The sequence below is a fragment of the Gavia stellata genome, chromosome 10, assembly GCF_030936135.1.
Source record: "Gavia stellata isolate bGavSte3 chromosome 10, bGavSte3.hap2, whole genome shotgun sequence".
NCBI lineage: Eukaryota > Metazoa > Chordata > Aves > Gaviiformes > Gaviidae > Gavia > Gavia stellata.
Window position 1 is genome coordinate 36,498,461 of NC_082603.1, and position 18,084 is coordinate 36,516,544.

The 18,084-nt window shown below is 41.8% G+C and overlaps 1 protein-coding gene across 3 annotated transcripts in view; it reads left to right on the forward strand.

The window, feature by feature from the left end:
- Positions 1–18,084, forward strand: part of TNNI3K (TNNI3 interacting kinase) — a 94,467-nt gene that overhangs the window by 54,084 nt on the left and 22,299 nt on the right. For 2 of the 3 annotated variants that reach the window (XM_059822081.1, XM_059822080.1), the window contains exons 18-21: positions 3,367–3,419; positions 4,818–4,870; positions 6,090–6,222; positions 11,541–11,650. In XM_059822081.1, the coding sequence (XP_059678064.1) occupies positions 3,367–3,419; positions 4,818–4,870; positions 6,090–6,222; positions 11,541–11,650 (349 nt within the window). The remainder of the gene's footprint in view (positions 1–3,366; positions 3,420–4,817; positions 4,871–6,089; positions 6,223–11,540; positions 11,651–18,084) is intronic. The other variant, XM_059822082.1, reaches the window with a different exon arrangement.

The window sequence follows — 18,084 nt, forward strand, 5'->3', positions numbered from 1 at the left end:
CAGCCCAGACTTACGTTTGCCACTGAGCTACAAACTGCTGAAATAGGAATACCAATGAGGTAACTGTTTCTTAACACTTCTGCCACCAAAAGAAGCTAGATGAAGCTTCCGAATCAAGTCATGTGTTAGCTATGAAGTGCTGCATCAAGTTGTTTTGCCAAAGATTCAGACTCTGGCAAGCAAGCCCCTCCAGGCTCATTTCGGAAAGCAGTGAATGGGCTGCAATTTGCCCCTTAGATCTGAGCTCAAAAACAAGCAAAAACACTGCCAAGAATTACCCTGCCCTACTGCTGACCTTCAAAAGTCAAAATGCTCCCTAAGCTAATAGACATGCGGCTGGAGCAAGATGTGGCTGTGCTCAGAGACACCGTCCTCGCTTGCAGATCTCATTAGTAGTCAGATTTCTCGACTGGGACAAGACTGTAGAGGAGAGAGCGGGATGAGTGGTGGTGGGAACTGCATTGCTTGTTGAAGCAACGAGTAGGCAGTGCAAAGATTATCAATACAAATACTCCCTCAGCTAAGACGGAAGTTCAGAGGAGTTCAGAGGAACTGTCGCTTTAACCCAGCGTGCATTGAATCATGACGACTTTACCTGCATGTCTCACCGCTTGGAGAGGAAGCAAGAAGCATCTGAAATTGCACAAGTCCTCAAAGAAAGTACTGCAGAGCTGCTAAGCACTCCGTTCTCATTTCTTGGTTACTTTTCTTTATATATGTATCTATTTATTTTTGCGATTGGCTTTCTCGTGACCTTACAGAGCTTTTGAAAGTAGTTTGCTTGTGAGCCAAATGCCTTTGAGCCACTTGGCCAGCTCTAGAAAGCCGACAGCAGCTCTCCAGCACAGCTGGGGGCTGCCCAGCCTGGAGGCAAAGGCAGAACAGCCCCACATGCCCACCCCACCCCACGGCAGCCCCAAGGCTGCGGCGGGGAAGAGGAGGGGGCGATGGCAGGGAAGAGGAGGGGGCGATGGCAGGGAAGAGGAGGGGGCAATGGCAGGGAAGAGGAGGGGGCAATGGCTCCTCTGCTGCTCGCTGCAGGGGGGTATGGCCAAGGGTGAGCCCTGCAGCTGGTTGGAGGCGTGTGAAGGTCTGTGTTTGTTGTCCCTCCTGTGAAAAGCAGTGTAGAACTGGGTCCGCTCTCTCCTGTAAACGTGATCTTAAGGAACGATGCAGCAAGGAGCAGAGTGCTGTCTGTTCTGTCACGTGGTTATAGAAAATCATCTGTGAAAGTCTCCCACGTTTCTCTTAGAAACAGAAATAGTCAGAGTTGAGGTATACTATAGAGATAAAGATGATATAAAAACCTGACTGTAATTAGACATACACTTTGAATCTCTTCTGTAAATTTCAGTTATCAACTGCTGCTTAACTAAGAAACGGAATCTCATTTCTATTTTTTTTCAGTTCGGGGTTTTTCTTCTTAATGAAATTGCAAAATGATAACTAAGATCTGAGGCAGAGCTGGGAAGGTTAAGTTAAATTTGTTATAAACTGATGTTGCATGCTTGATTTGATGGCTATTTGTTTACTCTCAAACTATGGGGTATGGCAGAGATAAGAGATTACAGCTATTTGGGCTCTTGGCAATATCCTTTTAGTAACTATTAAGGAATAAGATATCTCTGAACAAGAGTTTTACCGTATCCTTTTTGGAGGGAAGTAAGTTCCAACTGCCCTATAGCTCTGAATCTTTTCCTATACAACGTTCATCACGGAGACAACCAAGAGCTTGAAGTCACTTGCTCAAGTATCTGTAGTTCATTGATAGCTTCAGGGAGAACACAGTGTCTTCTTCTTTTAGGGTTAGACATCATCACTATCACATGAAAAGAAAATTAAATTCTCAGAGGACAGAGAGTTCAGCAGTGCCTGGACAGGCAGAGAATCCAAAGTGTCCCTGGTGTACACCATGGACTGTACGTACGGGCGTCTTTACAACACTGTTTCTAACTTGAATGCAGTCTGCAGGGAACAGACACAGGTCAGCTCTGCAGCCCTCGCACAGTAACTCCAGCATTTCCCGGAAGCGTTGGGCTGCACAGCATTCCTGTCCGCAAAATCCTGCTTGGTTAAACCACAGCTCCGGCCACAGTCCTGAGCAGCGCGGGCTCCACTCTCCACAGGGCACCAGCCACTGCCCAAATCCTTCCGTGCTACCGTTCACAGTTGCAACCACCAGTCTCCAGGGATGCTAATTTCCTCATATGGACGAATTTGCCTAGGGAGCTTTGGAAGGAGATGCCACCAAGAAGTTCCACTACCACAGTCAAAATGCACTGTAATTTTTGCAAGTGTAATTTTTAAGGATAAATGCAATATGTGGTTCTTTTGATGTCCAATAATGAACAATACTTTATGCTTGGGATTATGCCCATCAAACAATGACAAGGAATATGCATTTCACAGACAGTAAGGTGAAACAGTAAAAAATCACTAAGTGCTCCTGACTTACTAAGCAGGTGGAAATCTGACACTTTGAGACTCAGTTCAGGTCCAAAGTAACTTAGCACACATCTTCAGGTGTACTCCACTAGCTCTCAAAGACGTTATAAAAAGGGACACTGTAGAACTGGAACACGAATGGAGGGCAGGACTGAAATCTTACCTCTAGTAACTGACAAATCTCCATCAGTGCAAGCAAGGAGAAGCTTTCATCCTAGACGCTGAGATAAGCTACAGGATGAAGGACATGTCTTCTTTTCATAAACAAAGAAAAGAAGAAGAAATAGAAAGAAATTAAGAAATAGAGTACCTTTGTCTCATGAAAGTAACATTATTAAGTGTGGTTATTAAATTGAATAGGACTTACCATTGTGTCATCATTTTTTTTCCCCCAGCTTAATGGATTTCTTATGGCTTCTAGTGATCCATTCTATATGGACTCTTCAGATCTGTTCCTTCCCTTCTATACATCAGCATAAATTAGGAGTTACCACTATGAATTTATACTCATGTAAGCCTTAAAAAAGAAAAGAACCAGTCCACGTGATTTTATATAAAGGCCACCACTGTGTTTATATTCAAATATCATCTTTTTCACTTCGTCACTGCAATTCAGTGCACATATCGAATAAAACTGTTATACTTGATCTATAACTGATTACAGAAATTGTTTTGCTCTAGTATTGATTAGAAACTGACATTCTCATTTATGAAGCTGTTGGGTTTGCCTTCTCAGAGCTAATGTATACTTTATAACAATAAATATGAGATGTAGCTAAAAGTGGTTTATTTATGGACATTTATCTAGTTAAGCAGGTGATTTGAACTCCTCAAGAGTTTAGCTATGAACCAAAAATTGTAAAATTTTCACAATCTTTAAGACACTATTAAACAATTACCTGTAATATTTTTTTTCCCCAGTCACAATATTCTTCTGTATGAGGATGGTCATGCAGTTGTTGCTGATTTTGGAGGTAAGGAATTTTTATGAAACATTTGTAAATTAACCTCAAATTCTCTAAAATGAAACGTGCTGACTAAGAAAATGCTGAGGAGGTTGCTGTTTATTTTGTTATTATGAGAGGACACAAAAGGCTTTTTGGGGATGAGAATACCCCTGGGTTTTGTCTCATCTAAGTTAGCAGGTGCTGTGGAGTACCCCACTGTTTATCTGAGAAGGAAGCCCAGATGACAGTGAGATGGACGCATCTCCGTTTGAGTAAGTTCTAGCAGTAGGTTAGAGGAAGAAGTTGAGTGAAAATGCCTGTCATAGAAGATGTGCCCTCCTTTTTCATGGCAAGTGCTCAGGATCTGAGGATGGCATTACTGTGCAAGTCTGCCTGTTGGCAGCCAAGCCCCATGGAGATAGGACTGCTTTCTTTCATTTTCGTTAGAAGAGCAGAATGTAGCTTGCTATTTCAGTTATGGACTTTAGTAACTTTGTGTTCAAAATTAGGCTAGGCTATACTTTCTGAATCCGTATTTCGTCCGTTGTCTTGGTGTTTATCAGTCAGGCTCCATGGGAATGCATTCTTGCTGGTGCAAGGGTGGAGTGTAGGGAGCTGGGTTTGACCTGCCTCCTCAGGAACTACTTGACTGAAGACATGGCCATTGTCACGGTGCAGTACCCCCAGAGATGTGATCAGCAGAGATGCATGAACATCAGCTTTACATAGGAGGAGGGTGGTGGCAGCGTGACCATATCTGTGAGGGAGCCGGTGCTGACCCAGACCTGCCGTTATCCAGCCTGCTGAAGCAAGGAGAGAATGCAAGGCTTGGACCGCACGGCAGCAGCTGCTTGTCCGGAGTGTTACTGGCAATACGCTTATTCACAGAGATGCGCGCTTAAGTGTATTCTCCTGATATGTCAAAGGCATCTAAGTCCTGCTTGGGGACTTACTTCTGCATCACAAAATGTAGCATATACCACAATAGTCATGCAAGATCTTGCCATTTTTGGGTGGGCTGCTTTTCTGACATTAAATAAGACTGAGGCTTCTGTGGGATTGCATCTTAATGCAGAGCCCAGTGACTGTTTGTTGTAAATCTAGATACAATCATATTAACCAGTACAAATAACCATGAGGTCACAAATTCTGAGCTGGATCCTCAGCTGCTGTAAACTGCTATTAATGTCGATGGAGCTTTATGGATTTACGCCAGTGCTGAATTTGGCATGCAGGTTTCAGAAACCTCATTGTCTGTACACATCCTTGTTGAAAAACAGCTATCACAGTTCTCCTGGACTCTCAAAACCCCACAGTTATTAAAAGAAAAAACAAAACAAAACCACTTTTTACTAAGATTTTTGTATAATAAGGTATGTATCTGTATTGGCTTGACAGTAATTTTTTTTTTGTTTTCTGTTTCAGAATCTAGATTTTTGCAATCCCTGGATGAAGACAATATGACAAAACAACCTGGGGTTTGTTTCTTGTTTTGTTCCACAAGTTTAGTATAAAACATAGAGACAAACTCAGGTTAGGAGAAAATGACATTAGAAATACTTTTCTTGGAAAAAATGAACCGGTATAGTATTTTATCTCTCTTAGTGTTTCTCTGTGGGTGTTTTTTTTTTCCTTCAAGCCTCTTTAATAGCAGAGATGAGTGAATATATAATATCTACAACAGAAAATAATGCTTTATAAGGTTGTCTTTGGAGCTCTGTTGCCCCCAAAATCCTTAGTAAAGTGTCGTTTTTTTAATCTACCCTTCCCCACTCACATACACACGTTGCTGGCAAGTGGTTCCTATTTCTAACAGGGAATTAGTTATTCGACACTGATTTTCTTTCAGAGTTCTTTTCTCCATCGCAAACCTATTGCTCACAAAGAGTCAGCTTTACAAGACAGTATTGTTGTCTTCGTAAGTTTTAGTCCAGATGCATTCCGTGTGTCACTCCATGGTCATGAAAGTTTGCATCATCATAATGACTAATTGTGGAATAGGATGGGTGATGCTAAAACCAGGGTTTGGCAATCACCTTTTTAACAAATTGTAATACACACTCACTGTGTGAGGAGTGAGTACTGCTGCTGCAGACCTGGGACCTGCTGGGGTTTGATGATGTCTCACTGAGAAGGGTTGTCTTGGAAAGAATGTAGACTAAGTTACTGAGGCGCAAGGAATCTGCAAAAACACCCTGAACTCATCACTCCGGTGAGAGGCTGGTTGCTTGTGAAGCAGCCTCAGAAACGGGCTTCTGCAGAAAGCGGTGAGGTCCCAAGAGAGAAGGCATCAACCCAATGCAGTTGTCAGTTTTTCCATCTACCAGCTGGGGTAGAAGTTAATTGGTATTATGATGTGGCATGCTTGGACCTTATGATGTGGTCTCCAGACTTTGAGGCTGGGTGTTCTGCTTTTATTCTGGCACTACTCTCATGTTTAAAGCCTGGTCAGCCTGGCTTTATGGGGTTGAGACAGCTACCGTACTAATGCTGTTACGTATAATGTGCAATAACATGCTACCTAGATTTTGCAAGCTAGGTGAAAATTTTTCCTGGCAAATTTACCAGTTATTTTATGGGGCAATGGAGGCAAGGAAGTAAGTAAAGGAAGGAAAACAAACATACAAATACAGGAAAAGATGTATATATGAGGAAGTAAACACTGCTGATGTATTATTGATATTTCCTGATGTGCAGAACCTACGTTGGATGGCCCCTGAGGTGTTCACCCAGTGTACAAGGTACACCATAAAAGCCGATGTTTTCAGCTATGCTTTGTGCCTCTGGGAGCTGTTAACAGGTGAAATTCCATTTGCTCACCTGAAACCAGGTAAGATGCTCAATGAATTAATATTTAAATTTCTCTGAACTAGAGAAGTAGCTACACTGTATAATATTAACCAATATCTTACTGAAGTTTGTTATTAAGTGCTAAGATTATGCATTCAGTGAAAAGCATAGAACTATTCCACTATAATCACATATATTACTCACTACAGATCTACATCACTTAAAATACATCTCCTCCTTGAGCGTATTCTCCTGTAGCTTAAGAAAGCACATGCAAACCGTGGTGGGGTAGCAACAGCAAATCAACATTCCCAGGACTACACTTTGCACTCCCTAAGATTTTGCCCCCTTGATGTCTGCCAGGAACTGTTAGAGGCTGAGAGTGCTGTGGGTTGTGGTAAGAGCCAGCACGGCTCTGAGAGAGGTTTTGGACCCCCGTGCCATCGACACCACCCGCTGCAGTCTGTCCTCCTGTGGCCGGAGGTGGATCTGTGGCTGTGCAGTCGTGCAGCTCTCTCCACCCAGGAGACAGCCTGGAGGAACCTTCCCGAGACATTTCACTCCAGCAACAGAAATGGCTGTGAGACGTGGGGGATCTTTTGGTGTGTTTTAACTGGGTTTGGGGTACAAAGAGAACAGCTGCTGGGGGAAGAGGTGTGCAAAGTTTGTCAGATGGATTTCAAATCGATTTTCTGATGTTTGGAGAAGCAGGACCTATGGCAGCATTTTGACCTTGAAAAAGGTGAATTTCTCTTAGTTCATACAAATGTTTATGCCCAAGCAGAATATAAATATCAGCAACAATGTATAGTCCTTTGGTGCTCATACATCTATGTCTCTGTGTGTATCTGTATGTCTAATTCTGTTTCTTAGGTGCCTATCAATATGCTATTCCCTTATTAGGTCAATTGCTTTTTAAATTACTCAAATACTAAATTAAATCGAATGCATTTTTCTCATTAGGGCATTGCTCTTATCTTTTCAAAGTCATTTTTGAGACATGCGACATTTTATTTATTGATTCCTTCCTTGGTTTGTTTTTTTTTTTGTTTCCGTTGGGGGAATCATTAAATAAAGATTCACTTTTCTGCTATTTTGAGATTATACCTCCATTAAACTCTTTTGGATGCCTTTGTGATGTTCAGAAGGTCAGCCCCTCGCATGCAAAAGGCAGCTGGCATGAATATCATTAGCAATTAGTGTGCCAGCTTTGTACATGACCTTCTACATCGTATTAGCTGGTTTTCATATCTCTTTATTTCTAACTGCTAAAGTGATGCAGAAGCCAAACATGTGACTCAATTCCACTTCAGGTTCTAGAAATAAAATACCTTTAGCTGTGAACCTGGGTTTCAGTTCTGAATCGTTTTCGTGTTTGTGTTCCTTTTCCGCTGGTCCCTGTTTCACGGCCATTTAACCGCAGATCAAACCATACACTCCTGGGTGCAGTTCTAGTACATCATCATCCATATTATCAAAGCCTTCTATAAGGTTACGATTTCAAACATTAATCTCCGTTCATTCTGAATTAACCGCTTTACTCTATTCAAATTACGGTCTAGATAGGACTAGAAGACTTGAGAGGAGTTAAAGCCCACTGGGAGCATCATAAATGAAATAAAAGGCATTAAAAAAGGTACAGGAGTACTGTTCCTCCCCCCTCCTTTTTTTTTAAATGTATTACATCAGCTGAATGATAAGGTCCCTTTATCCTGTGTTCCATGGGCTTGCTGGATTTTTGTTTCTGCAGCTTTAAAGAGAAGCATTTTCTCTCTCTTCTTTGCTGAGACACTATGCCTAGGGAAGGGCTCTTTCCTTGTCCTCCACTGCAGTGGTGAGTCCTTCCTTAGCTCCAAATCACCAACAGTTTGTTTGAATCCTATTACAAAATACATTTTCCAAAGACCATGTTGGTGCCCACAAACATGGGGATGCAGTTTTCCAAAATGCTGAGGTTTGATCCAGGTCTCTTCTTCTTAAAGTGAGCCCACCTAGCACCTAATTTTGGTCCTCTCAGCAGCCTAAGTAAGTGCAATTTTCCCCTTCGTGGATAAGGAAACTGAGGCTTTGTGCAAGGTCACAAAGCAGGTGATTTTTCAGATGCAACAGTCACGGTTTACAACTGAAAATTTTGAATGTTATCTGCAGAATACTAACTCTAATTATGCATCACTGACTTTTTTTCTGGTTTATAGTTTCCTTCATGCAGGCTTAGAGGTCCAGGAAGCCATTCTGGTGAAGCTCATTGAAATAATTAGGTGTTGGAAAGAATATATGACTATAAAATTTGATTATAATGAAAGCTAGATGTCACCCATTAAAATAAAAGTAGTCAGTCACCCCTTTAAAAGCAATTCCATGTTCTCTACTGAATCTAGTACAGTATCCAATTATAGAAGGGTGTGCTCTATACTGAATAAGATATCCATTCATCAGATTTCTATTTGATGAATATGAATAAACATTTTTATAGGTATTGAATCAAAGTCACTACTTATTTTATCAAATAGAACCTCTATTAAAGCAGGTGCATTCCCCAATTAAATCACTTCACCATTCAGTCAAACATACTGCTTGTTGAGGTGCACGTCATGTAGTCCTACGGAACCAAAGCCTGCAGCACGTCTTCTCGTTAGTAAGAAAACCTGAATGGGCTCAACAATCACCTGTAAAATAGGCAAGGTGAAAAAAACAAAGAATGATGGTTCTGAGAGGTAACTGGAGAATGCAAAACTTAATATTTATTAAATGTAGAGATTACTTCTTGGCTGAGGTTTTTACAGTCTGGGAGTTTGCATATACTTCAAATACAGCAATTAGGCAACCAGCTGATAATTAACTGTGTCGTTATCAGGTCATTATATTATTAAGGCCCAGGCTACACTGCAAGTGCCATTCAGGTTTGTAGCCAGTTTAGGAAACAGTTGGGATTCACAAGTAGGCTGAGACCGTGTGAGCATGGAGCACAAATAGATGTGCGCAGAAGTGCACAGAAGGCACAAGAGCTGTATTTCACAAACACTGCATCACCTCAGCCGGATTGTGCTTACGTAAGCAAACAGGAAGCGGTTTTGCAGGTCAGTGCAGGTGGATGATGTGTTTGATCTTTGCTGTCACTGCTTTCCTTTGGGGACCGTGGGGCTGGGATGCAGGTTCTTCAGCAGATGCGCTGATGTGTTTGTTGCCCACTTGCTTGAGCTGTAGTTGAGATGATTGGGTCTGTCATGGAATTCGAAACCCATGAATGGTCCCCAGGCCGATCCCGTCCTGTTTTCCTGAGAACTGTGGCTCAGCTCTCTATTTCTGTGTTATGTATCTCTCATGTATGCTTGCACAAGGCATGACTGCAAAGGCATCCTTCTGTGCTCTAGGCACAGTCTGCATGTGGAAGTAGATGTTGGCAGTTACCTGGTGTACAATCTTCCATTTAAAAGATGTTTTGGAAGGCCCGGGGGGGCAAGAAGACACCCTCTGATATCTGAAGATCCTCTTCCTTGGTTTTTTTCCAGAGATGTTATACAATTCACACCTGTAAAACTGTCGGCATGTAAGCTTTGGGTAGAGCTTTGTGGGGAAACACAGGGATATAGATGTCTGGAAATTATAGGTGTGAAACTAGATTCAGAAACTGAACCATTGCATCCCACATAGCAAAAATAATGCAAAGATGATGCTTGCACAAGGAAATGGCATGTTATGATTATAAGTATGCAGGTATCCAATATAGAGGATGTCAATTAACATTCTGCAGTTACTACAGTTGTTCCCCTGATCCATAAACAAGAACAAATTGAAATAACATTTTTTTTAGGTAAGTTGTCATTGATTTCTCCCATGGCTTATAGTTGCTCTGACCCAGAAGAAAGGCAGGATCTGACCAACCAGTCAAACCAGAAAATACCCCGAGGTTCAAGGAGATCACATAGTAGAGCTGGAAAGCATCACTAAGTTTAGAGTTTTGGGGACCACCCAAACTCTTTTTTGTTTTGCTCATTTTTGAGAAGAATGGATTCTTGTCATTTAATTCAGCCATTCTAAAGTACTTTTTAACAGATACATTTTTTTAGCTGAAGAAAAAGCCTACTGGCAGTGGAAGGAGACCCCAAATAATAGTGGCACAAACAAACATTGTGAAGTATTATAGAAGTATACAGAGGCACACAGTGTGTTTCTCCCTTTCTTTTTCTAATCCTGACCGCATTAAACTGATGGAATAAATCCTATTAACTTTGGTAAGATAAGGTTTTGCCAATAGATAATATATCACCTACATTACTTTTAGCAGAAAAAAAAGGAGCATTTTTCATTGCTATCTTAATGTGATTTGCATTTGCCCTCTTTCTATAGTGTCTGCTAGGCAAACAATGAATCTGGTAGTATCTGAGTCACGCCTTCAAAACCTTGTTAGAGTGCAATCAAAATTAGGCAAACTGTGTTTGCCCCTCCTGTCTACATATAGTTACAGTATCACAGGATTTATCTGATATTAATATTCTGAAAAATCATTATGCAGACAAAAGCTGCAATGAGGACAGACAATGGCTGAAATTAATCTATTCTTATGATGAATACTGTGATGAGAATGGGATATGATTAAACAAAATTAGACCATTCTCGTTAGTCTCATGGTTGTAATTTTACAGTTCCCTGCATATCCCATATACTCCAATCACATCATTTTGAAGTGTCAGGCAATGGATTTTACTTAGCTTTTGATATGGGTTCAAAATATGTTTGTTTTGACTTGAAAAAAATTTTGCTCAAAAGGAACAAGAAGGAATAGCTATGTATTTGGATTCACTAAACCTGTAAACTAATTAGGAAAACATTTCGGCGGTTTTGTCTCAGTCAGTAGCGGCTCACACTTATAAAAAGGCACTCACTAGATTTTTACTGAAGAAACACTTAGAATTAATTTTTGTCTTAGACTGTAACAGAACTAGCCATGGGTTATTTTAAGAGAGCTGAGTCTGTTACTAATTTATCTGCATCTGGAGTGTACCTATTACCCTGTCTTAATAATGAAGACAACAAATTTTCGAAAAAGTGAGTTGAAGGTTAACTCATTTTTTCCCCCAAAGGCCTTTTGTTTTTATAGGGTTTAAGCTAAATTAGGTTGTCTTCACCCATGCTCAGTCTTAACAGCAAGGTGTTTCCATTCAGGGTTATGGACTGCCTTAGCTATCTTTACAACAGTATGGACTGGAAAGCCTCTTTTAAGCTACAAGTCTTTATCTACAGGTTTGATGGTTCAGCATTTCTGTACCTGCTGGGGTGTATTTCAGTAGTGAATAGGTTGTGTTTTCCTGGGAACATGTGTGATTGCTAACGGGTTTCTGTCGGGCTGTTCGCTTGCAGCGGCGGCGGCGGCGGACATGGCATACCACCACATCCGCCCGCCCATCGGGTACTCCATCCCCAAGCCCATCTCCGCCCTGCTGATGAGGGGCTGGAACGCCTGTCCCGAGGTGAGTGCCCCTGCCTCGCGCAGCTGGAAAGGCAGCAGGAAAACAGGTATTTCTGCTTTGGCCAACCACCTCCCTGACTTCACATGGCTTCCCCAAAAGCCCCAGCTTCCGAGGCAAGTGCCATTGCAGAAAGCCCTGAGACAGATAACGGTGTATGTCAAAAAATACAGAAGAGCTGGTGAATGGAGAAGGAAAGTAAATTAACATTTAGCCATTCAGAGAAACGTTAAGTAATTACGTAACTTTGATTATGACTTGAGTTATTATTGAGTGAGTAGAAAAATACTTGCTGCTTTCAGACTTTTGTAGGTATTTTCTACGAATTCTTGATTTTTTCCCATGTGAAAAAAAATCCGTACCATCACAAAGATGAGCCAAGTTACCCTGGAAGCATATAAACTTCTGACTACTTTTATACCATGTCCTGAGGCTATTCCCTGATACACTAACAGGATACAAGCACAGGAGGTGTGTAGAAGACAGGATGACCTGAAGGCAATCAGAAGTCCTCTCCCTGGCATTTCTGGCACATTGCTGCATCCCTGTTCTGGGAACAGTTGGGGATAGGACACACAGTCACAAGTTATGAGAAATCCTGTTTCTGAGAGAAATAGGGATCAACCTGGGGCCGCTTTCTCCTTCATGGAAGCTGCTCTCAGTTCATAACACCCAAAACTTCCCACTGTTTTGTGGGTTTTTTCTTAAGCTGCTATAAGATAAACTCTGCATACTGATCTTGTGTATTTGCAGTCCATGAAAAAACACTTAGTATATATTTACTTATCACCGTGTTTCTTGCTTTTAAAGCAATATATTTTTCTCCTCAAACACAGAGTAGGTAAGACCAATGAGGACACATTGCCTGGTCCAAGACACTAGTCCTCATAAGGTGATATTTTAGTGATAAATTGTCAGACCCACAGGTTTGGAAGTTAAGGAAATAAAGAGTTAAGATTATTTTGGATCTGCTCAGAACTCCTTCAGTGTTAAAATTTATTTTCCGAGCAGCACCTCTAGCTAACTGTTTGGAGAGCATGCAGTGACTGGTTATGGGATTGCCACCCAGGCTTCTTAAAAGCAGTCTACCAGGCTGTGAACGGAAGGGCACCAGTCCTGGAGAGAGCCAAACGTCGGTCCCTGTTACCAGGAACTTCCTGGGTACCTGTGCTTTATGAGGGAAAGAAGACCAGAAATCTTAGCAAGTGATGTGAATTCAAGATAGAATTTAATAGATGCAGGTATAAAAAAAGATTTTGTACTTTCTGTCAAGCAAACAGTAATAAGCCAAGCACAGAAATGTTTTAAGTACTGCAACTTGTACATTGCAGAGAGCAGACATGGTTTTGAGAACTGTAAATGCAAATTTTTGTATTAAATTAAATTCCAGGTCATAAACACCACTGGCTGCTCCAGTCAGTGAACTTTTCCTGGTTTTTCTTCCTCTTGCTTATATCCTGTGTTGTTCTGTTTGTCTCTGACACAATCAAATGTGGTTCCTGTCTGATTCTTCCCATTACCCAAATCGCTGTTCAGTTAATTGAGTAAAATTACTTAAGCTGAATTACCTTTAATTTTTTCCAGTACTTTAATCAAAAACTATTTTATGTTTTTGGACTTACTGAAATTTCCCACCACAATTATGCTAATAGCCTTCAGGGAAGCTGGGGCAGTTTGTCTGTAGATTTGAAGAAAGAAAAAGAGCACTGTCATGATGGGCTTTTTCCCTCACTTTCTTTTGCCTCCAAAGGTGATGCATTAGCATATTCTGCAGATGGTGGGTGCAATATAGCTTTTGTAAGGGAGTTTTCAGCTTAATTTATTCTGCAAGGAATTAAAGGCACCTCATTTTCCGCCTCAAAATTACTGTCTCCTAATTCTGGTAACAAAGTCTCTTCATGTTCTTCCAGTGGCATTTCAGCTCCTTTGAGTTCATTGTTGTCTTGATAAGGTTGATTGTTTTTAAAGTCTAGCAAATCCTGCATGTCTTCTGTATGCGCAGCACTGTTAATTTGAAGACTGGTATCACTGCCCAGTAATATATTTCCATTTTCTGTAGGACTGAGGATACTGGCCGTACTAGGTGTAACTAGGCGCACTTCTTTTATAGCGTTGGTATGTTTTGCTCTTCACATTATCCAAAATTTGTAGCGTATTTTCTGGTTTGGTATCTGAGATTATTTGTGTGCTGAAAAATAATGTTTTCAACTTCAATTCATTTTCATTGTGTCATTGTATTTCCTCTTTTCTCTAGTTTTGATCCATCTTCTCCAGTGTTACCAGTCCTGTTCAGGTTGTCTGCAATATCAATTTCTTCTTTTTACTTCTAGTTAACTGCCAGTTAACCTGAATGCTCAAGTATAAACTTGGCGACACTAACAGGGAACAGTGTTCATTTGTGTTGAAATCGTGCCGTCCTCTGCAGGAGCCTGGGCGAGAGCCGCTGAATTACAGGATTCAGAGCAGGCAGGCCTCCTCACGAATGTTTCCATGGGCTTCCCAAATCCTTGACATTTCTACTGTAGTTACATTTTTGCTCTGGATTTTGCATTCCTGGCTTTGGCTGAAGTATTGTGCTGTATTTTCAAAAACTAGTCTTCACTCTCTACGCAATTCGATGCTAGGATTTTTTGTTCTGAGTTCTTTACCACTCCTGTCTCATTAGTGAGACTTGAAGAAGAATTGGCATTTCTTTCCTTTTTTAAATGTCTCTGCACATGTAATCTTGTGGTGTCCATCACATCATCTTAGTTTCCCTCTACGGGAAATAAATTCTGCAATTCGGGATTGAAAACAGGAGAGAGACTTCTTACAGTCTCAGGGGATGAGAGCAGAGGTAAGGTGGGTTTGTTCTTTAGGACTTCTGCCTTCGGACCCTTCATCCTTCCTATGTCAGAAATATTGTGGGGAGGATGATAAACATCCACTACCAAGACGCTGCAGGCTTCTGACAATTTTCTAGCTTTGGCTAAATCTTTGCTTTATGTAGTTATTTAAACCAAATAATAAAGTTTGATCCATGAGATGGACTTCATGGAGGACAAATAAACTACGTCAGAGCAGCTACTGTTCTAACTTCCATACAGCTCCTTTGGCATCTCTATTTGGGGATTTTGGGGGGGTTGGGTTGTGGGTTTTTCTCTGTAACTCTTTCCTACTTGCACCTGCCCACAGTCTTGGGGTGATGGATTGGACCAACCTGGTATGGTCTTTGGAAAGAGAGGGAATGACATCAAGGGCAACGTTTTCAGAAAGGGCTGTGTCTCACCATAAAAAAAAAAGAGCATAATGTGATTGAAAAGACTTGGACTCATAAGTATTTGTAAAAGACCTCTAGACTGCAGCTGGATGGAGCAAGGCATTTACATGATTTTTTTAAAAATCTCATTGTAAATGTTAAGGACGTTTTTGGCGAGATACTGCCGCCTCAGTGCTTTTGGAAGTGCAGCTCTCACGGCAGGTGAGTGGCCACTGGTGACTCAGGCAGGACGTAGCGCTGGGCACGTTTCCCCTCTTCCTCTGCCGATGTAGCTCCGGGAGGGAGGGCCGCCCTGTCCTCCTCCTCTGGCCTGCACACGGACTGGAGCTCCGAGAGGAAGAGCTGGTGGTGGTGCCGAGGAAGTTGTGGTGGTGCCAAGGAAGTTGCGGTCATGGGCTGGATGCTGTTGTGCTGCTCTGTGAAACCAGAATGGGAGTGCTGAAGGGTAACAGTTGACAGTCAGCTTTATATGGCACTCAGAAGAAATGTGCAATGCAGTGAAAAGGCTGCAAGAACAGTCTGTCTAGCTCTCCTCTGTTTGTGTGGTAGAAAGAGATAAACTTTTAAGAATCATTTAACATTGGTACGATTTTCTCAAGAAGCAAACTTTCAGGGGGCATTTGCTCAGAGAAGGCAGACCCTGTCTGGGGAGCAGGAGAGAAGAACTAAGGAGGACCGCAGGAATAGGGATGTGGAATGGAAGAAAGTCTTGCCTCCGAGATGGTGATGCAAACCAGATTCTTTTCTCTAACAGAAATTGTTTTCACTAACATGAAACCTTGATTTCTAAACTGCCTTCAAATTCAAAGTAATGTGGTTCAGTGTATTTTCTGGGTTCCTTTTAAAAATACTTAAAAAAAAAAAATTTGCATCTCTCTGGCAGAAGTCCCAACCTACTCCATCATCCCAGTTACAAAACCAGGGCATGTTTCTTGCTTTTGTTCTTAAGAAGGTAGAGGATCCCCTTCATGATCTCTTCCACAGAGAGTATTGCAGAATGCTGTGATAGTATTGTATTATTCTAAAAATAACCCCTCTAGTGTTAAAGTTGTTCAAATTCCACTGTCCTCAATGGCATACTGTTACTTGGGAGTACTGTGCATGTGTGAGTAATTTCAGTGAGTGTGAGGGGTTTTTTAAAGATAACTTTGCTGCTGATTTAAAATATCCATCAGCTTTCTGAAGGATAGAGTAGGAAAATCTTGAGCTTTGTACTATTCCTCTGCTTTTCAGTCAAACCAAATACACTACTTTCCTGTCTCTACTTCATATTAGTCCGATATTATTCTCTGTAGGTTTTATTTTTAACCTGACTGCAAGGTTAGGAAACCATGACAATGTCCTACTTGGACCTGGTCATCAATACTTTGGGGTTTTTTTAGCCACATATACCAGTATACAGGAGGTATAACATGTCCCTGAATTTTGCTTATGGCCACTGATTTACTCAGATATGTCCTCATTAAATGCATGACAATGGAAAATCAAACACTGTTTTTCCTTCTGGATTTTGAATTTCATTCTGATTCTCACCTTACCGCCCCCTCTGTTCTCTTCTAAAAGAAAATCCACCTTTATCAGTCTTTGAAAGGTCATGTAGTGGTCTGTAAATCTTCCCACTGGCCCAGACCGCTTGGGTTAGTAAGAGCTCCATAGAAATCCTCTTTCAGGGCCTCTGCTTCATCATTCACAGGCTCTGGAGAGCACAACTCCATCAACCTGCGCTTGAGGCATCAGAATGAGCCACTCCTCTTGTGATCAGTGTCCTTCTGAATGCTCCTACGCGATGTCTGGAGGCATATGGACACTGTATTTGCCTTTAGCACTGCACGAGGCCTATTTTCCTGTAGAAAGTGGCACGTTTCAGACCCAACAATAGACATGACTATTATTTCATTTTCCTGAGCTAAGCAGTGGTTACAGGATCCCACAGTGAGATAATTTCTTGGCTCATGTTCACGCCGGGATGCATCTGGAGTTTCCTGATGAGTGTTCATCTGCTCTACCTCGTTCAAGTTTCCAGGTAAAGATGGCCCAGACTAGACAAGAGAGACCAACAACTCCTGTAACAAATAACAGGTTTAAAAGACAAAATTGCATACATAAGCATATTGTTAGGAAAATAGAAATTTGAAAATACTGTGGTAGTTTTCTTGTACTCTACAGTGGCTGGGAATTGAGAGAGAATAATAATATCCATTAAAGTCTTCTGCCGTATCATCCCACAGGTAGTACAATGCACACACATCATCTTGCCACACTGGATAAGATTTGGCAGCGCAGTCTGTCAGGTGCCGAGTAGCGGCAGCTCTGCAGGCCTGTTCTGCAGCAGTGCGGAGATCCCGTTAGCCCCTACAGTTAATCACCCCATGATGACCCCTCGGACTTTCTCCAGACGATGATGCATTCTGAGAAACTGCACTGAGAACAACTTTGTTCACAGGTAATTCAGGCCATGAAGACCTTACCAAGCCTCCCACTTACGCTGAGCTGAGTTTATCAGTAATGCATCTCTGCCTCCCGGCAGGGCTGTTAGCATTGTAGATGCCATAACAGTGGACCAGAATTGCCCTGCTGTTTTGAAGAATGGCTCCACCAGAAAATTTCTTCTCTGTCTTGTAAAGATGATAGTCTTGGTTACTGACACATAGCTTAGTAGAACTGGTCTAGCCAAAGAGAGGGAAGCCACATCCACAGAAAACAGAGCTGACTGGAAACACTTGATGACAGCGTAGCACAGGTCCTGCAGTCCATAGGGAGAGAGGGAGCAAGGCTCAGGGGTCAAAGGCTGCATGAGCAGCAATAACAAATGCAAAGCCGTGATTAACCCAAGTGATAGGAAGACTTAAAAGAAGCTAAGAAAACACCATTGGGCTCCAAGATGGGCTGTCACGTTTTGTTTCGCTTCCCAGCAGTCTTTATCCAAGCACGGACTATGCCTAACCTTTCTGAGCCTGAGAGCTGACACGAGATCTCAGCCCTAGGTGATTTGACTGCAGGCAGTGATATGGCTGCAGGCAAAATTTTAAGCTGTAAGATGAAAGAGAGTATGTTCAAGGATGGCTTTTGGCAGCTGTGCACAAGTGAGGGTCAGCACACAGGAACAAGTGTTCCTGCACTTCAGTGGGAGAGGGAAATGTAGGTGACAAGTGTGAAGTGTTATACGGGATTTGAGGAA